A 24,029-nucleotide genomic window follows, 5' to 3' on the forward strand; every position below is an offset into this window, starting at 1 on the left:
GAAGCAGCATGTCTTTGCTGGTTGAAAGAATGGATAAAATTAGAGAATAAGGAGTTATTAGATTTAGAAGGATTTGACAACAGATTTGGATGGCACGCGTATTTATGGTGTGAAAAGAATAAAATTCATAAAGGTTTCGGGAACCACATATTTCGGAGCTCACTAATAGAATAATAATAATAATAATAATAATAATAATAATAATAATAATAATAATAATAATAATTTATTATTTATACCCCGCCCATCTGGCTGGGCCTCCCCAGCCACTCTGGGCGGCTTCCACAAAAACCAAAAATACAATAAAATATCACACGTTAAAGACTTCCCTGAACAGGGCTGCCTTAAGATGTCTCCTGAATGTCAGGTAGTTGTTTATCGCCTTGACATCTGCTGGAAGGGCGTTCCACAGGGCGGGCGCCACTACCGAGAAGGCCCTCTGCCTGGTTCCCTGTAGCTTTGCTTCTCGCAGTGAGGGAACCGCCAGAAGGCCCTCGGCGCTGGACCTCAGCGTCCGGGCAGAATGATGGGGGTGGAGACGCTCCTTCAGGTATACTGGACCGAGGCCGTTTAGGGCTTTAAAGGTCAGCACCAACACTTTGAATTGTGCTCGGAAACGTACTGGGAGCCAATGCAGGTCTTTCAAGACCGGTGTTATATAGTCTCGGCGGCCGCTCCCAGTCACCAGTCTAGCTGCCGCATTCTGGATTAGTTGTAGTTTCCGAGTCACCTTCAAAGGTAGCCCCACGTAGAGTGCATTGCAGTAGTCCAAGCGGGAGATAACCAGAGCATGCACCACTCTGGCGAGACAGTCCGCAGGCAGATAGGGTCTCAGCCTACGTACCAGATGGAGCTGGTAAACAGCTGCCCTGGACACAGATTTGACCTGTGCCTCCATGGACAGCTGTGAGTCCAAAATGACTCCCAGGCTGCGCACCTGGTCCTTCAGGGGCACAGTTTCCCCATTCAGGACCAGGGAATCCTCCACACCTGCCCGCCTCCTGTCCCCCAAAAACAGTACTTCTGTCTTGTCAGGATTCAACCTCAATCTGTTAGCCGCCATCCATCCTCCAACCGCCTCCAGACACTCACACAGGACCTTCACTGCCTTCACTGGTTCTGATTTAAAAGAGAGGTAGAGCTGTGTATCATCCGCATACTGATGAACACCCAGCCCAAACCTCCTGATGATCTCTCCCAGCGGCCGCATGTAGATGTTGAAAAGCATGGGGGAGAGGACAGAACCCTGAGGAACCCCACAAGTGAGACCCCAGGGGTCTGAACACTCAACCCCCCCCCACCACTTTCTGAACACGGCCCAGGAGGAAGGAGCGGAACCACTGTATAACAGTGCCCCCAGCTCCCAGCCCCTCAAGACGGTCCAGAAGGATGCTATGGTTGATGGTATCGAACGCCGCTGAGAGATCCAGCAGAACTAGGAAACAGCTCTCACCTTTGTCCCTAGCCCGCCGGAGATCATCAACCAGTGCGACCAAGGCAGTTTCAGTCCCATGATGAGGCCTGAATCCCGACTGGAAGGGATCCAAATGGTCCGCTTCTTCCAGGCGTGCCTGGAGTTGTTCGGCAACCGCTCGCTCAATCACCTTACCCAGGAATGGAAGATTTGAGACTGGGCGATAGTTGGCCATCGTGGCCGCATCTAAAGATGGTTTTTTAAGAAGCGGTTTAATAACCGCCTCTTTCAGCGGGTCTGGGAAGGCTCCCTCACGGAGGGAAGCATTCACCACCCCACGAAGCCCATCGGGAAGACAAGGAACAGTAGTTCCTACTTAGACTAGAGACCAGTTAGTGTAACATAACAGATGGCTCTAAAAGCACTAAGCTGGAATGTGAATGGGTTGAATAACAAAAATAAAAGGAATCAGATTACGCATGTATTATTGAAAAAGAACTGGGATTTAATCTGCTTACAAGAGACGCATGTAATAAACAAACATAAAAGGGTATTAAGTAATAAGAGATTAGGATTGGATTTTGCGACCGCGGACAAGGTCAAAAAAAGAGGGGTAATACTATACATTAAGGGAAAATTCAATCCACAATTATTGTACAAAGATGAACAAGGGAGAGTGGTTGTAATTCAGATGGTGTTCCAGGGGGAAAAAATAATTGTGGTTGGAATATATGCACCAAATGATAAAAAATCTGCTTTCTTCTTTGAATTAGGTAATATACTGATGGAATGGATGGATCAAAAAATGATATTGATGGGTGACTTTAATGGAGTGGTGTCCCCAAATTTAGATAAACTAACAAAAAGACAGGAGATGAAAGATGGCAAGCTACCCCGATCTTTTTTCGACATGGTAAATAACCTGGGCTTAATTGATGCATGGAGACTTAAGAACCCCGCTATGAAACAATTCACTTTTTTTTCAAACCCAAACCAAAGCTGGGGGAGAATAGACAGTATTTGGATTTCGAATGAACTGGTACCGAATTTAACTAAATCTGAAATCCAACCACGAGTTATATCCGACCACAACGCGGTTACTATTGAACTAAAAAGCAAAGATGTTAAAGTAGGTAGATGGAGAATGAATGAATTCTTATTTAATGATCAAAACATCGTAAATAAGGCCATAGAAACAATTGAAGAATACTTTAAGTGGAATTTAAATGGAGAAACCCCAATAGAGACTGTGTGGGATGCAGGAAAGGCGGTTATGAGGGGATTCTTGATTCAGAAAAACAGTCAATTAAGAAAAGAAAAAGAGACAAAGAAAGAAGAGACTTTACTACAGATTATGGAAAATGAAAGAAAACTGACTATTAACCCTAACGATGAGACTACAAAACAGAATCTAAAAATTTTACAAGCCAAATTCTCCACAATAATAAACCAAGAGATAGAGTGGAAAATTAAATTATTGAATCAAAAGAGCTTTGAATCCGCAAATAAGATAGGGAAGTATTTAGCCTGGCAAATAAGAGAAAGGAAGAAACAAAATACGATTAGTAAAATAAGAGAAGGAGAAAGAATTGTGGAAGAACCTAAGGAAATAAAAAAGATATTTCAAAAATTCTACAAGGAGTTATATAAAAGAGGAAACGAAAAAGAACAAGAAATAGACCAATACTTACAAAAATACCACCTAAAGCAAATCCCAAAAGAGGAAAAAGAGATATTAGATCAGAAAATCAGCCAAGAAGAGATAAAGAAGGCAATAAAAAAGATGAAAGCGGGGAAAGCGCCGGGGCCGGACGGCCTTTCAGCCAAATATTATAAAACGTTAAGTAATCAATTATCCCCAGTGCTAGGCGAGGTGATGAATAACATATTGAGGGAAGGAAAGTTGCCAAACACCTGGAAGGAAGCATATATTACATTGATTCCTAAAAAAGATGTAGATAATTTGGAAGTGAAGAATTACAGGCCAATTTCATTATTAAATAATGATTATAAATTATTCGCAGACATAATGGCGGAAAGATTAAAAAAGGTTTTGATTAATAAAATACATAAAGATCAAACAGGCTTCCTTCCAGGGAGACAACTACGGGATAATGTAAGAAACTTGATAGATATTATTGAATACTTGGATATGAAAATAGACAGACAGGCCGCTCTGGTTTTCATAGATGCCGAAAAGGCATTTGACAATATCTCGTGGGATTTCCTAAGGAAAAGTCTAGAAATGATGGGGATAGGGGAAAATTTTAGAAGAGGAATAGAAACAATATATAAGGAGCAGAAAGCAAAATTGGTAATAAATAACACCACTACGGAATATCTGAACATTTATAAAGGAACCAGACAAGGTTGCCCCCTATCCCCTTTATTATTTATAATAGTACTGGAAATTCTCAATGAGAGACTGAGGGAGGCAACAGAAGTGAAAGGAATCAAGGTGGGAAAAAGGGAATTTAAAATTAAAGCATTTGCGGATGATATCGTACTGACCCTAGAAGATCCAAAGGAGAGTGTTAAAGAAGCCTTACAAAAAATAGAGGAATTCGGGGGTGTGGCAGGACTCAAAGTAAATAAGACCAAAACTAAAATGCTGGTTAAAAATCTAAATAAGGAAGAGACGACAGAACTAGAACGAAAGGTGGAAATTATGGCGGTTAAAAAAGTGAAATATCTTGGAGTGTGGATTACGGCCAAAAACTTAAATTTATATAAGGACAATTATGAGGTCACCTGGAGGAATATAAAGAAAGATATGGAAATTTGGGGGAGGATGAAACTTTCCTTTTTGGGGAGGATAGCTGTGGTCAAAATGAGCATCTTGCCTAGAATGCTGTTCTTATTTCAAACTATACCAGTACTTAAAGGTCTAAAACAATGTAAAGAATGGCAGAAAGCCCTGGCGAGATACATCTGGCAGGGAAAAAGACCACGGATAAAAATGAAAATATTGATCGACAAAAAGGAAAGAGGGGGTTTTTCACTACCAGATCTGAGTATTTACTATGAAGCAGCATGTCTACTTTGGGTAAAGGATTGGATAAAATTGGAGAACAGAGATTTGCTGGACCTGGAAGGTTTTAACAACCGGTTCGGGTGGCATGCATACCTCTGGTATGGGAAGGTGAAGGTCCATAGGGGCTTCCTAAACCATATCTTTAGGGGACCGTTATACAAGGTTTGGGAGAGAAATAAAAACCTCCTTGAAAGAAAGACACCCTGGTGGATCTCACCAATAGAGGTATCAACAATTAAGAAGACAAATATGGAAGGGGAAAATGCCACATACGAAGATTTGGTAAGAAAAACAGAACAAGGGCTCAAAATTAAACCCTATGAAGAGATAAAACATTTATTTACTAGTTGGCTACAATATCATGAGGTGAATGATATGCTGAAGGAGGACAAGAGAAAAACAGGTTTTGATGACAAAAAATCAAGATTTAACATAGAGATAGTAGAAGGAAAGAATAAAATATTATCTAAAATATACGATATGCTGTTGGAATGGTACACAGGGGATGAGGAGGTGAAAGAGGCAACGATTAAATGGGCAATTGACTTTGGCTATAATATAGATTATGAGAGGTGGCGGGAATTGTGGAACAGTAATATTAAGTTTACGGCTTGTACAGTGTTGAGAGAGAATGTCTGGAAGATGATATATAGATGGTATCTCACACCGGCGAAGCTGGCCAAAATGTATAGATTAAAGAATAAGACATGCTGGAAATGTGGCGAAGTGGGGGGAGACCTGTATCATATGTGGTGGTTATGCAGCAAGGTGAAGGCCTTTTGGGAATCAATTTATAATGAGCTTAAAAAAATATTAAAATATACCTTTCCCAAGAGACCTGAGGCCTTTCTGTTGGGTATAATGGGCAAAGAAATAAAAAGCGAGGACAAATTAATATTCCTTTACGACACCACAGCCGCAAGAATTCTGCTGGCACAAAATTGGAAGTCGGAGGCTATACCTGGCATAAGTGATTGGCAGATTAAAATGGTAAATTACGCCGAGCTGGATAGACTAACAGGCAGGTTACGTGACCAAGATGAACAGAAATTCAAGAAAAATTGGAGTAAATTTTGGAATTATATTGGAACAGATTTATAAGATGATCTGGCGGGGAGAGAAAAACTCTATCAGCGACAATCTTAAGATTAAAAATAAATACGCAACCATGGAATTTATTAGAAACCTACCAAAAGGGTGGAGGGAAGTCAAAGATCTGACAGACTACAAAGCAGTTTCTATCTTTATGAATTTTTATGTTTAATTTCTGTGTGTATAAAATGGGAAATGGGAACAACAACTTATGTAATGGTTAATTTGCTTGATATGTAAACTTGTTTGTTTATTTATCTTTTTTGTTTTTTACTAAATACGAATAAAAATTTAATGCAGAAAAAAAAAAAAAAATAACCGCCTCTTTCAGCGGGTCCGGGAAGGCTCCCTCACGGAGGGAAGCATTCACCACCCCACGAAGCCCATCGCCCAGTCCTTCCCGGCTAGCTTTTATAAGCCAGGATGGGCAAGGAGACAGGTGGTTGGTTTCACTCGTCCAAGCAGCCTGTCCACATCCTCGGAGGTAACAGATTGGAATTGATCCCACTCAACTTGACTAGACAGAACTCTTGCACTCTCCCGCCCCGGCCCTGCTCCCACGGTGGAGTCTACTTCTTCCCGAATCTGAGCGATTTTATCTGCAAAAAACTTTGCAAAATCATTGCAGGAGAACATGTGGCCCGTACTGGGCCCCGATGTTGCAGGTGGTTCCGCTAAATTGTGAACCACCTGAAAAAGTCTCCTGCTGCTGTTTTCTGCAGATGCAATAGAGGCGGTGAAGAAATTCTTCTTCGCCGTCGCTATCGCCACTTGGTAGGCTCGACGTTGAGCTCTAACCTGTGTCCGGTCAGATTCGGAATGAGTTATCCGCCACCGGCGCTCTAGCCGTCTCAACGATTGTTTCATTGCCCTCAGATCCGTGGAAAACCACGGGGCTGTCCGGGCTCCATGCAATCGGAGAGGGCGCTTCGGAGCCAAACAGTCAATAGCCCTGGTTAACTCCACATTCCAGCGGGCCACCAGGGAATCAGCTGAAAGGCCATCAACATGGGATAAAGCATCCCCTACCACTCTCTGGAAACCATTTGGATCCATTAAGTGGCGGGGGCGGACCATCCGAATTGGTCCCACCTCCCTGCAGAGGGGATGGGTCGCAGAGAAGTCCAGTTGCACCAGGAAGTGATCTGACCATGGCACTTCTTTCGTTTCGCTTTTACTTAGTGTCAGATCACCAACATCCATAGAGGTAAACACCAGGTCCAAGGCATGTCCACGGCTATGGGTTGGGCCAGACTTATTCAGGGACAACCACATGGAGGCCCGAGCGGCCCCTTGTAAGGTCGTGTCGGCATGGATGTTAAAATCCCCTAGGACGACCAAGCTAGGTGTCTCCAGGAGAACATCCGCCACGACCTGAAGCAGCTCGGGCAGGGAATCCTTGGCGCAGCGGGGAGGTCGGTACACCAAAAGGAATCCTGTACTGCCCCTATTGCCCAACTTCCAGAACATGCACTCAGAGAACTGGGTCTTCCCAATAGGACGCCTGGTGCAAACTAATGACTTCCTAAAAATCACTGCAACCCCCCCTCCCCGCCCACGTGACCTGGGTTGCTGTGCGTAAGAGAAACCTGGTGGACAAGCAGCGGCAAGGACAGGCCCATCTGCTTCATCCAACCAAGTCTCTGTTACACATGCCAGGTCAAATCCTCCATCCATGATCAAGTCATGGATGGCAGTGGTCTTCTGAATCATTGACCTGACATTGCACAGCAGCACCTTCAGGTCATGTGGGTATCCCTTGCTGATTCTAGTATCCATCCGGTCAGGACCAGACCCGGAGGCAGGGATAGTCCTCAGACAACGACTAAACCTGCCTCCTCTGTGATGACATGGTCTGGTCTGAGCATAACTCCTCCTCCTACCCGTGATCACTGAGATTGGTTGTCCCAGTGCATCCCCCCCCCCCCGTGGAACATGCCCCAGCTATTTTGTGGGCTGGGGCCCACTCCCCGGCAGCCCTGACCCCTCCCCCTAAAAACAAAATAACACCTTAAACAAACAAACAAAACAAATAAAACAATACAAACAAAAAAAGTAAAAATTACAAAAACATCAAAATAAAAAAATAATAATTCCCCAAGCCCAACCAAACATCAATGCCACCCCCACCCTCCACATACAAAAAATCCAGAGAAATTTTTTTAAAAACATTTTAAGAACACTCTGTGCCTCTCCGGCAGTAACAACTGTCCTAGTGAGGCCTGTCAGGCCCCGCCCTGGGCCAGGTGGTAAGTGGCAGGGAGGAGCAGGGCCCTCAGGCACTCACTCAGGGGAGTCTTCCTGGGCAGCAGGCAGCAAGCAGCACACAGTCCTTATGAGGCCCCAGGCCCCGCCCCAGGCCAGATGGTAAGTGGCAAGAGCAGGGCCCTCAAGCACTCACTCAGGGGAGTCCTCCTGGGCAGCAGGCCGCAAGCAGCACGCAGTCCTTGTGAGGCCCCAGGCCCCGCCCCAGGCCAGATGGTAAGTGGCAAGAGCAGGGCCCTCAAGCACTCACTCAGGGGAGTCTTCCTGGGCAGCAGGCAGCAAGCAGCATGCAGTCCTTATGAGGCTTCAGGCCCCGCCCCAGGCCAGATGGTAAGTGGCAAGAGCAGGGCCCTCAAGCACTCACTCAGGGGAGGTACAAAAACCTATTAGAACCCAGAGTTCCACACTGGTTGTCTCCATTAGAGGTTATGAGTGTAAAGAAAATAAATATGAGAGGTAACTGGATTACATATGGTCAATTGATAATCAAAGAAGGAGGAAAATGGAAACTAATGCCATACGAACAAGTTAGAGAACATATTTATGACTGGTTGCATTATTTTCAGGTTAGTGAAATGTTTAAAAAAGATATCAAAGAAAAGGGTTATGTAGAAAAAGACTCAAAGTTCCAGACAGAAGTGATAAATAATGATTCTAAAATTCTGTCAAAAATGTACAAAATATTGTTGGAATGGAATATGAAAGATATTTACACCGGTAAAATTAGCAAAAATGTATAAGACGTGTAATAAGTGTTGGAAATGTAAGGAAACAGAAGGAACGTTTTATCACATGTGGTGGGAGTGTAAGAAAGTGAAGGGATTTGGGGAGATGATATAGAATGAAATGAAAAAGATGTTAAAATGTACATTTGCAAAGAAACCAGAGATATTTCTTTTAGGGATTACAGGAAAGGAAATAAGAAGAAAGGACTGTAAACTTTTCCAATATACAGTTACAGCAGCAAGAATTCTACTGGCCCAGAAATGGAAACAAGAGGAAATACCGACGGTAGAAGAATGGAGACTGAAACTGAGAGACTATGCAGAACTGGACAGACTAACTGGGAAAATCAGATATCTTCGAGACCAAAAGTTCATCGAGGACTGGGGGAAATTTGTTGAATATCTGAAAAGAACGTGTGATGTGCAAACAACGCTAGTGGGGTTCCAAGAAGCACTGTGAAAGTTGAGATATATTGTTTGAAAGAAATAGAAGTGGGAGGGAAGGTTAATGGCAATATAAACAGAAGAAATGCGTAACTGGGAGGCAAATATGGATGATTGTCAGAGAAGCTGAAGGAAGTCCAAATAGAGTTAAATTTGTGGAAATTCTGATATGATTGTTTATTTGTGTTGGAAAATTAATAAAAATTATTAAAACAAAACAAAACAGAGAGGCCTGGAGGGTGGCATTTGGTCCCTGGGACTGAGGTCCCCACCCTTGTCTCACATCTAAAAGACCATGTTCCCAAGAGATGCAGATTTGTGGCCACATGTTACGGGCAACACTTGAAAAGCGGCGGTGTGTGAACCATAATTCCGAAGGCTTCCCTGGAGATGGCAGGAGAAAGCTTCCATCTGCTGCTAATCTTAACAGCTAACTGTCTCTCCTCCTATCGCCCGCCTCCACCTCCGGAAAGTTGGCTGCTGGAGTAGAAATATTCTCTTGCCTCTCTCTGGTCTTCTCTGCCCATCTCTGAGGGAGTTTCAGCTTAACCCCTGGCTCATTGGCATACGATTTGTGTAATGGGTAGCAAAATATCTTATACCTCCCCAAGTCAGAACTGGGTTATATTGCCTTTTAAAACAAACACTTACAGAAGTCTCCAAGTCCACAGTTGAGCCTGTCAGACAGAAGTCAGAGTTTTGTGGGCTGATTATGGCTTTGGCTAGAGGGCTTCGGTTCAGAAGAAGGAGGGCCTTGAACATTTGCTCCGTTGTCACCAAAGAACTGACCACCACACACCTGACATTCTTATCAACACCGGACAAATTTCCTTGTGTCTTGACAGACAGAAGACAGGCATCCTGCTCTTTCATCTCTGAGAGAGAGAGAGAGAGAGAGAGAGAGAGAGAGAGAGAGAGAGAGAGAGAGATACACAGGGGTACAATTCAGAAACCACGGTGTATGCATTCATTATCATCTAGCATTCAAATCATGATTTGAGAGCTTTTCTAGCATACATATTAACAGACTGTACATTGTTTAGAGTTCTTTGCCTGCTTCCATTTCCCAAAACCGTGGCTTGTAACCCCACTTCAAACAATGGCTTCTGATCTCAATCCATGGCTTCTTGGCTTGCCAGTGGATGATAAACCATGGTTTGTCAACTCAAAACTTCATGCCAAACTATAGTTAAGCTTTCTTAACCACAAAGCTTGGTGCAATACCTGGACTGAGCCAGAATTTCATGCTGAAATAGCAGAAATGGGTCCCCCATCCCAAATCAAATAACTTACTGACACCAAGGGTTGGCTAACATAATTGTTTTGTACACTTACTTATTGGTTTTTTTTATAAAAAAAAACCTACCAGTATAAAACCGAGTCACATAGCCCACATGGTGTAATGGACAGCTCTCTGCCTTGCCTTCTTTGCTATAGAAGTTTTGCTTTTCAGACAATATTAAGAACACCAAGTCACATTCCTTTGGGTGCAGCTGTTTCTCTAAATTGCTTCTTGAGATGTTAACTAGAGAAGTAATTTGAACACAGAACAAAAATATGCAAGCATTTAGCCACATACAGATACAACTACGTTGTTACCAAAAGCTCTTAATAAAAGAGTAGGCATGTCGAGCACAAGTTGCTACAGCTGAACTTTGAATTCCAGATGTTTTTGGTTACCCAGTCGCACATTCTAATAAATATTCACTCAATTTAGTTGTATGAGCTTTTTCATTGCTGCTGCTGAGGTCCATTTTGGAGAGAGAAAGCATTCTGGGTATTGAGATAAAGCAGGCACACCTTGCCTCAATCCTTGTTTTTTTTTTTCTTTTTTTTCTTTCTTTCTTTTTAATCAAATAAAATTGATTTTTATTCATTATTCATTTAATCATTTGCAGCACCTGGATATCAGTTTGTTTGTCACAGATATTGGTTTATTTTATTTCATAAAATTTATACACCGCTTGTTTGGTTTTTCACAACTTCAAAGCAGTTTACCAAAAGATTAAAACAATAAAATAATTGGTAAAAAAATTATTTTAAACATTTTAAAAAAATCAAATCAACGAGAAACTGAAAACAGGCTAAAATACACATCAACATTCTGTGTTGGGCAGAAAAGCAAAAAAGATACAGGCAGAATAAAGTATAATAGCCCTTGACTGCTCACCCCAACAGTCTAGTGTTAACACAAGCACTTCTGTTATCTACTACAACCACCATTAAAAACAGGACTGCATTTCTACTTCCCATTTGTTTATATGCAGTGAAATTCTCACTCACTTGTAAAATCTGCTTCATTTGTGTCTGCGTTGAAGTTCAGCAAATTCAACTCAAAAGGCCTTTGCTCTTTTGATTTCTGGTTCTCTAGCCACTCCTGTGCCACCTGCAGGGAAATGGAAGCATAGGCTTAAGAGACTGCTCTTCCACCACATGTGGGCTGCTAAAAGCATTGGGCAGGATTCCCTGCTCATAAATGGGGCCCAGAGAGTCTGTGGCTCACCACAGTTAACTTTATTGACTGATTTTCACAGAGAGCAAAAGGAGTTACAGTCTAAGGAAATAATAAAATCCCTGCTTGCAGCAGCCCAACAACTGGTGGCACAAAATTGAGAAATTTAGCAAACTTGCAACTTTTCTTATGAGGACAAAAGGTATGGACAGTGATATTAATGAAGAAACTTACCAAATATCTGAAAGCTCTATACTGAAGATAAGACTCCAACCATTTTATGGACATATGATGTTCTGTTATTACTTTCCTGTTTGGGAATCCATCGAACTAGCAGCCTCCATCTACTCATGGACAATTGTGATGCAATGTATTTTGTTAAATACACATGCTCTCGCTTAGTGGGATTGGGAGGGAGGACTGTATTGCTTAAAAAAAAGTCTATTGTGATGTATTAGCATAATTTTGATACATACATTTGTAAAACTAAATAAAAACATTCAACACCTGCCCCATCCAAAAAAAACCCAAATGGGACACTTTTAACCCCGCTCCCCCTTGCCAAAAAAAACCTTGAGTCCACCACTACACTAGTGCAACAGTTAGGCTTACAAAAATCCCTTTTGTTTGAACGAGACACACCTTTCAAAGGCTGGTGTGGGGAATCTGTTTAGGGAAGTTTTTAATGTCTGATGTTTTATTGTATTTTTAATATTTTGTTGGAAGCCGCCCAGAGTGGTGGGGTAATAAATAATAATAATAATAATAATAATAATAATAATAATAATAATAATAATAATAATAATAATAATAATAATAATAATAATAATAATAATAATAATACAACTTTTGGCCTTCCAGATATTGCTGGACTACAATGCCCATCCATCCATCCATCCCTTGTGCCACTGGCCATATGCTAGGGCTGATGGGAGTTGTAGTTGAGTAACATCTGGAGGGTCACAGATGTTCCCCCACCTCCTGTCCTAAGACAACATCCACACCCTACATAGCACTGTTATACCACTTTAAACAGCCATGGCTCCTTCCCGCATAGGCTGTAATGATCTCAGACAGGCAAGCAAGCCTTGATAAGGTTTAATGACTCCCTGTCAGTTTTATGGTACATTTATAATAAATTACATCCAGAGTGCAGCTCCCAGCCTGACACTCTTGAAACAAGTTAGTCACTCTAAGTCTCCGCCCTTGTCACAGCAAGAAGGATGCCAAAGTCCAGCCTTTCCCCTTTTGCACTTCCGTTGCATTCTAACCTTTTCAGCTCTCAAAAGAAGAACTCCCTGTCCGCTGCCTTTCTGCTGGTTGCTTAGCAACCCTCCCACGGCCGTCTATCTCTCCCCCTCCCCTTTCTCTAGCTGAGTCAGGGAACTCTTGATGAAAGGGGGTCGAGCCCACCTCCTCCTGCTCTGTCTGCGATCTTTGGTCTCCAGAGTCGGACTCTTCCCTGGCATTCGATTCAGCCATGTCCTTGACATAGGCATCCTGGGAAATGGAGTTTGTCAAGGATGCTGAGAGTTGTTAGGAGAGCCCTTTTCCTCTCACACAGAGCTACAATTTCTAGAGTGGTTTAACAATCAAGCAATAGGAGCCTCTTCTTGACACCGTTAATGAACTACAGTTCCCAAAATGCTTTGGGGGAAGCCAAGACTGTTTAAAGTGGTACAATACTGATTTAAATGTATGTGCAGGTGTGGCTTAAGTTTAATTGGGGAGGACGAAACTTTCATTTTTAGGAAGGATTCAGCCATAAAGATGAATATTTTACCTAAGATGTTATTCTTATTCCAAACAATACCAATAATAAATAACACAAGCTGCTTTAAGGAATGGCAAAGAGATATTTCAGTATTTGTCTGGCGGGGAGAAAGCCAAGAATAAAGCATAACATTTTGATGGATACTCAGGAAGAACTTATATAGAGTCTGAGAGAAGTATAAAGACTTACTGGAAATGTTATTGTACACATGTAAGCTCATTAGCAGGATTAACTTAAACCAAACAGACTGGCGCGGCTCCCTAGGCTTGCGGATAGCAGGCTGTTCTGGGGGCTGGGGTGGGGGGAAGCTTGGGCTTCCCCCGTGCCAGCCCTGTGCCTGGGGGGGGGGAATATTTTTTTTTCTTTATTCCCCCCCCAAAAAAAAAACTAGGTGCGTCCTATAGGGCGGTGCATCCTATGGGGCGAAAAATACGGTATTTGTTTGAAAATATTGGATCTGTATTTTTGTCAAAATATTTTTGAAAAATGTAATTAAAAAAGCAATTTCACAGAAAAAAACAAAACATGGAAAAGAAATGGGTGACTTATAGGGACCTACTGGACCTCACAGAAGAGGGTGTGATGCTTAAGAACAGGCATAGGCAAACTCGGCCCGCCAGCTGTTTTGGGACTACAACTCCCATCATCCCTGACCACTGGTCCTGTTAGCTAGGGATGATGGGAATTGTAGTCCCAAAACATCCAGAGGGCCGAGTTTGCCTATGCCTGCTTAAGAAGTTAGAGGATAAAAAGGATTGGTTGATCAATTGGTTGCAATACTATCAACTGATTGAAGTATTTAAACAAGGTAAGACGCATGGGTTTATTAATCAAAGCTCTCAGTTTGAAAAAGAGTTATTAGAAAACAGAGAAAAACTAATTTCAAAGATGTATAAGAGGCTTTTAGGATGAGAAACTAAAGATTGAAATAGATAAATCTGCTATGATCCACTGAACTAGCGATGTGGGCACAATATAGAGATGAAGGCATAGGAAAAACCGTAGAAATTGAATATAAAATTCTCAGTGTGTTATGTTTTGAAAGAAAACTTTATGAAAATGACTCACAGATGGTACTTGGCACCGAGTAAGCTAGCAAAAATGTACAAATCAGAGTCAGGCTTATGTTGGAAATGTAAAGAAGCAGAAGACACTTTTTACCATATGTGGTGGACATGTAAAGTGGCTAAGAGTTTTTGGGAGATGGTTTATAATGAGGTTAAAAAATTACATAAGGTGATGCTCCCAAAAAACTCCAAGGCATTTCTCTTAGGGATGTTTCAAGAAGACAGACGAACCAATTGTATGCTACAACAGCAGCAAGAGTACTCTATGCACAAAAATGGCGAAATCAGGAGACACCTACTAAAGAAGAGTGGCAGTTTAAACTGACAGAATATGCCAAATTGGCAAACTTAACTATGGAAATTAGAGATCAAGAAGAGGTAGGTTTTAAGGAGGAGTGGAAACCTTTTGTTGAATATTTAAAGAATTATTGTAAACATGTTAAAACGTAGGTAGGATTTGAATGAAGAACAGCAACTGAATACTTGTTGTTGAGTACAGTGTGGAAAAGACAAGGTATAGAATATTGATAATATGCAGCAAATTTAAAAAATATGGGGGAAACCATGGAGGGGGGCGGGGAAGTTGAACACAAAATGGATGTGTATTTGGAAACATGTGTCAACTTGTCAACTTTTGAAAGAGAGAGAGAGAGAGAGAGAGAGAGAGAGAGAGAGAGAGAGAGAGAGAGAGAGTTTAATTGCAGCTAGTGGGAGGATTTCCTTTGAGGAGGAAAGAGAAAAATGAGGTGGTCTGTTGCCAGCTTACCGTTTCAAATGCATTTAGCATCATTAAGGGGAAGAAAGTATTGAAGTAGTCATTGTAATCCTCAAACTTGGCTGTGACAGGGGCAACAATAGACTGAAGGAGATGGCTTGGTGGCCCAAACAGTTTAAAGTTTGCAAACATGTCATAGTTCCACTTCAGCACCTCTCTGGTGAAAATCCCATGGTCTCTCTGCTGGGCATTCACAATGTTTGCTTGTGCAAAGGGTTGGTGCACTTTGTTCCAAGAACCAGCTCTGGGGGTGGGCAGCGCCATGACAATATGGTTATTTTGCACATTCAGCAACTGAGGGGTGTTGTTTGAAATCCGAGGCTGGAGAATGCTGCTCAGTGTCGGGGTCTTGAACTGCAAGTCATCATTACTACCCTGCAGTGGGCTTGCAGATATATTGACTTCCATGTTTGAGAGGTAACTGCCATCTTCTATTTGTGAACACAGTTCCGTGTACACTGGATCCAACTGTGTAAGAAAGAAGCCGTCACCATCTTTGTTCTCATTCAATTGGGGCTCTCTCTTTTTCAAAGCCACATCCTCGTCACATGGGCTAGAGGAGGGATCTGGAAAGGTCAAATGATTGGTTTTACTAGCTCCAGCAGAACTTTCCTTCTGATTTTCCACCCCCACCATACTGGCAGACTGCACAGGTCTTAGCTCTGCCGCCTTGGGTTTTTTGGCTGGCTGAGCCTCCTGAGTTTCTCCGTGAGTACACTGACAATTCTCTCTCTCTTTGGGGTTTGTCTGCCTATAGAGCTGACGTTTTTGGCAGGCAAAATTGTTCTTATTTCTAGTAGTTAGTTGCTGAGCATTTACTAATTGTGATGTCCTTTCCTGGGGAACATCCACCTCGCCAACAATTTCCCTGTAACTGCGCAACTCAGCAAGACTGTCCTGTGTGCACTGAGCAAGTTCGGCTGCTCTTTGGACTTTCTCTGATAGGCCATGTTTTTCTGTCACTAAGGTTGGGGCTGGCATATGTTGGATTTCGTTGGGTGGGACCAGAGCAGGAGTAGATCTTGCCAGTTTTGCCAGCAGTGGTTTTTTACTGTGCATGCTTGGCTTGATGCTTCCCTTGGGACTTTCTCTAGCTGTTTTAACCTGCCCATATTCTGCAGAGCTCTTCCCTGGCTGAATAGTGGATTCTTTGACAGCAGGTGCTGACCCTGAAGGACTGGCAGATGCTGATGTACTGGGCAGAACTGGATCTGTGCACCTGGAACAGCTTCCATTGCCAGCACATATCCCTGTGAAATTTGAGCATACTACTGCATTTCCCTTGCCGATGTGGCCTTCACGAGCTGCTGTATGATGTATGAGGTCTGGAGTAGTCAATGGCTCTTGCTCTGGGGCACTGAATTTCTTCTCAAGGCACGCGTCCACTTGCCCTTTCCTGCTCTCTCTACCAGCTTTCATTTTGTTTTCATCCTCATCTGAAGAAGCGTCAGAAATAATGACTTGGTTTGGGGAATTATCTGCACCAGCAGACAACTTGTTGCTCTCTCGGGCAGACAAAGTTTGAACAGCGCCTTTAGCTTTCCTCTTAATGCATTTTTGGTGACGGATGATGCTTTCCTGGCTAGAGTCAATGGGTAAACTGGTTCCTTTAGCACACACAACAGAGGCCTTGCCTGAGCTTGCCTCTGATTTGCAAGGCAATGTGTCTGATGTGCTGCCTCTGGCTACAATCATTTCACTCCTCTGCCCTTCCTGGCTCTTTGTTCTGTCTCTGACCAACTGCAGCTTTTCTGTTCCTGGCTCCAGGTTGGTATTTCCTCTCCTACTGCTTTCAGGTAACAGTTTTAATTGCAGGGTGCTGTCTGGTTTCAGAGATCTGATTTTGCTTGTAAGGTCATTTAGACCAACCTTTCTCTCCAAAGCACTGCTGCTGTTACCATTCTTTTCTGTAAGAGATCTGGAAGAACTGGGCTTCTCCTTTGTGCTGAAGTCTTTGGTCTCCAGGTCTTGAAAACCGAGGCCAAAGCTTTTGTAGAAGGGATCTTGCTTGTTTTGGACCCCTGGCCATTGATGAGACACCACATTTTTCTGGGCATCCATGTGTCTTTTTGCTAACACAGACAAGCAGGGTAGGTGCTCATTGTCCATATTCATTGGACACCTGTCTTCCTGCCTTTTGTGGTTCATTAGGAAAGTAGGTGAAGTTACACAAACAGGAGGGCTCTTCACAAGGGAGGAAGGATTTAACGATTTGCTCATGATGCTCCATATGATCTCCTTCAGAGTGTTCTGTAATTCTAGAGCCTGCGGGGAACTCAGCTCCCAGTGCTTGTGGCTACGGCGAAGCAAGTTGAGTTCATCAAGGAACTGCTTACAAGTGGGTGACTGCACAACCTGATACCCTTCCTTCAGGATGTTACGGATCAGTTTCATGCAGGCAAACTGTATGGGCTCAGGTTCCCAAGATGGTGATGTCACTGTGCTTCTTAAGCTATTCCTGACTACTCTTCTCTCAATGCCAGGCATGAACACCGTACTTGGAAGCATGACACATTTCACCACTATCCACACCCACATTTCTGAGCTGATCCACAGAAAATGAAGGCAATTTTTCTTAAGGCTGCACTCAACAACAGTCACCAAGATCCAGATGAAGAACTCAGACACTTTGTCACAAGTCTCAACAGTGCCACTGAGGACATTTTGGATTTCCAAACACAGGTGATGAATGACCACTATGTTGTAGGCAATCCCCAGGTCCTTCAGGTCCATAAGGGAGTGGATAAAAGGGATGAACCATAAAAAAGTGCTGTTGTGCAACTGCATGTCTTGGCCGATGTCAGAATGTAACAGGTCAGTCAGGGTCTGCATATCTTTGTACAAGTAGAGGCAGTAATCAGGACAAATGGTATCCTGAAACAGGAAACGGGAAGTCAATGTTTAGCAGCATGTTCTCAACTTTCCTGCTCTGCATATCCAACAACAACCCGCCTCACTTCAAGGATTTCACTAGGATGGGAAAGGGGGATTTGTCACCCTTCAAGTGTTGCTGGACTTCAAATTCCACCAGCCCCAGCTAGCATGGCCAACAATCAGAAATTATGGGAGTTGTAGCCACAGGTCCCCTGTCCCTATACTAGTCACTATACAGTGATCTCTTTTTTTTTTGGGGGGGGGGTATTGCCAGCCAACAAGGCTAGAAACATTTTTTTAAAAAAATGAAAAAAGACAAGGTTTTCAAGGGGGTGAATTCTGTCGCCAATAAAAAACCACCCTTCAAACAAACATGGAGGAGGAAAACTGCTTCTGTTCTAGAGGACAGATGTGATTTGATACTTCTCTATAACTATAATCCAGAACCGTCCACATAGCCATGTTTCAAGCATGGAAGAAGACAGTAAGACAGATCAACAAGCAAGTTACCTTGTGGGGCTTTTCAATGTGGTAGTCATACGCCAGTTGGCTGCAAGTGACAAATTCATCTCCATAGTCCGACATGGGCTCAGATTTAGTCCTTCAAAAATATTAAGAAAGCCAAGGGTTTTGTCAGGAGCCAGTCATGTGAAGGTCAGCAATAAAAAAACACTGGTGTCAGTGAAGTTAACTCTTTATTCAAAGAAACAAAAACAGTGCAGGCCTAGTGATCCCAGCAACTCTTCCCAGTAGGTCTTGGCCCAATGCAGAAGTTGCAAGGACTGAAGGTCCCTGCCCTCCCCCAGCTGCCGATGGTCTCTCCTCTCCAGGGGTTTTTCCAAGCAGTCGGAGACTACGTCTGCACGCAACCAATCTCTCCTCTGCTCTTTTCATTTCTCTGCATGTTCTGGGAGGCGGGAGGGGGGGAGCGGAGCTGGTCATAGAAGGGAGACACTCCTTAGTCCTTCAGCAGCCTGCCTCTTCTTGGTCTACTGGCCCCCTTCCTCTCCAGCCTCTGAATTATGACTTTCTGCCCCAGCTTCTTCCTGTTCACTAAACCCTGTTGCCTCTTCAGCTTCCAACACCACCTACTCCCAGTCCGCTCCCTCTTCTTCCTCTGACCACTCTTCAGCATCCCACCATCAGTCCCCTGGCTCTGAGCCTTCTTCCCCTGGAGGATCCCTTGGGGGTTCTCCAGCTGGCACCTCCCACCACTCCCCCGCATCCAGACAGTCCATGACAGGTTTAAACCATTAGCTACTTATTTAAATGTGTAGTACACACTATTCTGAAAGCTCGAGATGGGGGGGGGGGCGGGGCAGGCAGAAAAGAACAGAATAAAATGTAATTAAGCTCAGTGTTATTTCCTCACTGACTTGGAGTCCCAAGGCTATGGGAATGATGATGGTCTTACAATGTAATTTGTCACAAGGAGCACTTAAATTATTCTCAAGCTTAAACTGAGACCCAGGTTCTGCTCAAATGCCTGCTTCAAATTTAACACTAAGATATAGTTTATGTGAAGGAGAAATTTCCATTTTCCTTCATCTTGTCAGGATCCATTTTGAGCCTTTAGGACTCCATATGCTGTATTAGTTTTATCATCTGTGTATGAACTTTGACTAACCTATTCTAACAGAGAAAAAACATTATTTTTAACCAAGACGTTATGTGTGCCCAGTGTCCTGGTACACTGAGAGAACAAACTGATGGAATGTAATGTCACGGGACTGCCAAGGGACGCCTTGGAGTCAGGGAAGAAAAGAGTCAGAGCGGGAACAGTCAGAAGGAAACGATCGGGACGGAAGGGGAAGAGGGGGAGAGCCAGGAGGAGGCAAGGCTCTCCGATGCTGAAGCAGAGCCCCAGCACCGCACAGGGAGCTCAGGTACAGCCTTCGGCACAGGAAAGGAGAGGGTTAAAGCGCAGGGATCAGAGACGTCCCATGAACATTCCAGCCGCCTCTTCTGTTGGAGGAGAAGCAGGAGAAGACCACTCCCCGAATCTGAACCAGACGATTCGGATGCATGATTGTACTGTGCTGCTTTTACACATGCAAAATAAAGAACTGTAAATACCTCTCTGAGTGAGCAGAGGGTGCTTATTGCGAATAGCATACACAAACCATCACATGTAAGCAATACGGCAGTGACCCAAGCCAAATTAGGGAAATCGCCAGGACCTGATGGACTATCCTTGGTGTATTACAAAGTATTCCAAGGAACATTGGCATTGCCATTGATGGAGGTAATGAACCGAATTCTTCAAGGGGAAGAAATTCCATCTTCATGGGAAAAAGCATATATAACACTAATCCCCAAACAGGATCAAGGAACCCCATACCCAAAGAATTTCAGACCAGTATCTTTATTAAACAATGATTATTTTAGAAGTATTAGCATAAATAATAAGATGTAATCAAGAAATTAAAGGTTTAAGAGTGGGTCAGAGACTTAAAAGAGTGGATAATATTACAAGGCGGGGACTTATTAGACCTAGAAGAGTTTAATAACTGCTATGGGTGGCATGAGTATTTAGGATACAAAAAGGTGAAGGTCCACAGGGGATTTCTTAATACTATCATAAGAAAATTGATATATAGAGTATGGGTAAAATACAAAGAATTACTGGAGCCTAAGACACCCTGGTGGATTTCACCCTTAGAAGCGATAACGGTAAAAAAGAAAAACATGGAATTAAATTGGGCTACATATAAGGATTTACTAAAAGAAAAAGATAGTAATTTGATATTAAAAGAGTACAAGGAAATAAGACATCACCTAACAGGGTGGATTCAGTATCACCAACTAAATGAAGTGTTTGAGGCAGACAAGAAAAACGGTTTTAAAAATGAAATCTCATTACTAGACAGAGTTATTACAAAATAAGAACAAGGTGATCTCAAGAATGTATGGAACATTATTGGAATGGGAGGTTAAGGATGAAAAAGTAAAAGACTCCCAGGCTGCGCACCTAGTCCTTCAGGGGCACGGTTACCCTGTTCAAGACCAGAAAGTCCCCCACACCCGCCTGCTCCTTGCCTCCCCAAAACAGTACTTCTGTCTTGTCAGGATTCAACCTTAATCTGTTAGCCGCCATCCATCCTCCAGCCGCCTCCAGACACTCACACAGGACATTCACTGCCTTCACTGGTTCCAATTAAAAAGAGAGGTAGAGAGGTAAAGTAGTCATGGGAGACTTCAACTTCCCCAATATATGTTGGAATTCAAATTGTGCCAAGAATGTAAAGTGCTGATGTGATCCAAAGTAAAGGAGAGCAATACGGAGCTGGCTTTCACTGGCCAGCTAAATGAGGTAAGGGTAGCTGATGGGTCTCAAACCCAGAGTGAGTAAGGGACTTCCGTTGCATGCAAAGACAGGCTGCAACAGATTGAGCGGACAAGACAAATAGTAGGTCCAATGGTCAAGAAGGCAATTTCTGTATGTGCTGTAGAGGGAAGTGAGGGTCAGATGGGGCTCGTCAACCTGGGAAGGTAGCCCATCTAGGAGAAGGAAAACTCTGATCCTAAACCTCTGCTGCCTTGCAGAACATCTTCAGGAGACGAAAAGGCCTACACAAGTCCAGAGTGGAGTTCTGTTTTAATTTTTTTTAAAAGCAACAACAATTTTTTATTAGTTTTTTAAGATCTTTTAATGCATCATTCCCCGTTGCCATCAAGGGCCTGATCCATTCACGCGCCCCATCCTGCAGATGTCCAATAATGTACGCCACCCCCTCCCCGTCATCAGCAAAGTCATTTTTCTGCAATTCCAAAGCGTATTGAATTTCCGTTAAGAAAGCATTGTAGTCTTGGGGCTTTCCTCCAAACTTATTTACCAGCCCGGGGACCTTCCTCCCTATCGGGTGGCTCTGACCTGCGCATCCTGAGCCCGCCTCTCCTCCAGCCACGCTGAGAGGGTTGCGACATGTGCCTCCAGGTCTCGATTCCTCTCGACCAGACCTCGCACCATGGCTTCTTGCTCTGTCTCTCCTGCTGGTCCTGTCTGGCTCATCGTGCTGCCTCCCCCGGGCTGCGCACAAGCAACGTCAGGGACTCACGGATTGCTGTAATGGTTCTAGGGGTTGCTTGTGTGTAAGCAGGTGCCTATCTCCCTGGCTGGGTGCAAACACCTGGCTGGGCTGCCAAAGTGAACCTCTTCTGTCCAGACAGCCACTCACCCGTGGCTGACTCAATCGCTGGCAGAATCCATGAGTGGGCGTTTCTTAAACTTCTTCCAGCAAAGAAGTTATTTGACGCCTAGTCTCCACCTACCCTCTCTGCGCAAAAGCCTTCTGCGCAGGGAGGGCATGGGCAACGGAGGACCCCTACTCTCTCCGCTGGTCCCAGGCAAGGAGTCATGGGACCGCCTTGCCACTTCCCCCACCTTTTTTTTTAATAGATATTTATTGAGAATTTTCCATTTTAATACATTAAAAAACCAAAAAGAAAAAACAAAAAAGAAAACATATACAGTTTACAATCCTTATTTTTCTGTAACATATTTCCCTGACTTCCCCACACCTCCCCTTCTTATATTCCAATTCAAATTGTTAATTCAACAAGTTCTTATCCCCAATTTTTAACCTTTTTATATTTAGTTCAATTTAAAAAAACAATTTTACAACGTCAAAATTTATACATCAGTGCTCATTCTTAAATCGTTTTTCTAAAGTCGACCCAAATTCCCTTCCACGAAATCCCCACTTTCCATACTAATAACAAAACAAAATAAAAGAAAAAGACGAATTATAATTATGCACCCTTTGGATCCCCAAACCCCACCCCGTCCCCTTTCCCGGTTTCAATCCCCAACAAATGTCCATCAGTCTTAATCTGCTATCAGCCTGGAGATCTCACATTCGAGGCCCTTAATTCTCTCTCAGTTCCTCTCTGCCGGTTTTTTTTGATAGTCCTTAGTATTAAACACCAGATCTCGGAGACGCTCTGGCCCGATAGGGACAAAGTTTCTTCCAGCCAGACCTCCATACTTAAAAGTGGAGCCCAAATCTTGTTTCTTACTCCTTTCAAGTCCAAATGTCCCCAAAGCTCCTACTTTCACCTTAATCAAATTTGTAATCCTTGGGTCTTCAGATCTCCACATAAGGAGATCTCTCCATTCTTCAATCTCCAGTTCGGACCAGATTTTCATCATCAAGTTCTTATTTTCCTTTATAGCCATCATGTCAGGCCTCTGGCTCTCCTTTGTCATCTGCAACAATACATCTCCTCCTTCCTTTTCCTCAGAAACAACATGTATCTCTTTCTCCACACTCTCAAAGTTCTCAAATTTCTCCTCTTGTCCAGCTGCATGAACTTCCTGGATCAAGTCCTTATCAAATTCAATGAATTTGTTTACTGTTAAGTCCAGAGTTGCAACGTTGGTAGCCAAAACATCAATTTGGCCTTGTAACTTTCCCAAGAGAAAAAAAAAACTCTGTCCAATTTAGCTTGAATTTTCCCTCCTTCAGCCATTCTTGTAATGTCCCCAAAACCCCTCTAGAGGGATTTTGGTTACTTAGTATTCCTTCCAGTTCAAATCCAAAAATCAAGTTAGTTTGTATCAGTTTTTCCTTGTTTTCAACAAAATATAGCCAAATTGTAACGAATATAACCAGCAGAGACAATAGAAAACAAAGTTCTCTTTTCCCGTCTTGACAGCTAATTTGACAGCTGTCAAACTCTTCAATATCTCTTCAACAGGCTCTCTCGCGGATCACTCCCGGGTCCGGGGGGGGGGTGGCACTTCAGCTCCCAAAATTAGCTCTTATCCTCCAATAAGATTTAAACTGCCAAATCGTGAAATTAATATCTTTACCCAATAAAAAAGAAAAAATCCTCTCGACCTTAGTTAGCTGGTCCTTGCTTTAGATTATATACAAGACAGGGAGACGGACTTCCTGTTTGCGCCTTCCCCGATCGTGCCTAATTCAAAAAGAAAATTTTTTCTTTACAAATCCAATTTCCGTACTACTCACGGGTTGCTGCTTTAAAATCCAATTGTTCACAAGGAGAAGTCAGCACTCTCCGAACATGGCATGCGGCTTCACTCTGCAGGAGAAGCAGTCGACTCTCAGCACCGCGCCACTCACCCCGTCCCCGGTTCCGAAGCCTTT

General features: G+C 43.2%; 1 protein-coding gene across 1 annotated transcript in view; it reads right to left on the reverse strand.

The window, feature by feature from the left end:
* The window catches only part of LOC308578268 (putative helicase senataxin), a 180,073-nt gene that overhangs the window by 131,076 nt on the left and 24,968 nt on the right, over positions 1-24,029 (reverse strand). Inside the window, exons 2-6 of the mRNA XM_081178517.1 lie at positions 18,427-18,517; positions 15,034-17,916; positions 11,258-11,360; positions 10,341-10,499; positions 9,626-9,849 (exon numbers count right to left, since the gene is read on the reverse strand). Of these exons, the coding sequence (XP_081034643.1) occupies positions 9,626-9,849; positions 10,341-10,499; positions 11,258-11,360; positions 15,034-17,916; positions 18,427-18,517 (3,460 nt within the window). The remainder of the gene's footprint in view (positions 1-9,625; positions 9,850-10,340; positions 10,500-11,257; positions 11,361-15,033; positions 17,917-18,426; positions 18,518-24,029) is intronic.

Source organism: Podarcis bocagei, assembly GCF_964188305.1.
Source record: "Podarcis bocagei genome assembly, chromosome: W".
In the NCBI taxonomy this organism is placed as follows: Eukaryota; Metazoa; Chordata; class Lepidosauria; order Squamata; family Lacertidae; genus Podarcis; species Podarcis bocagei.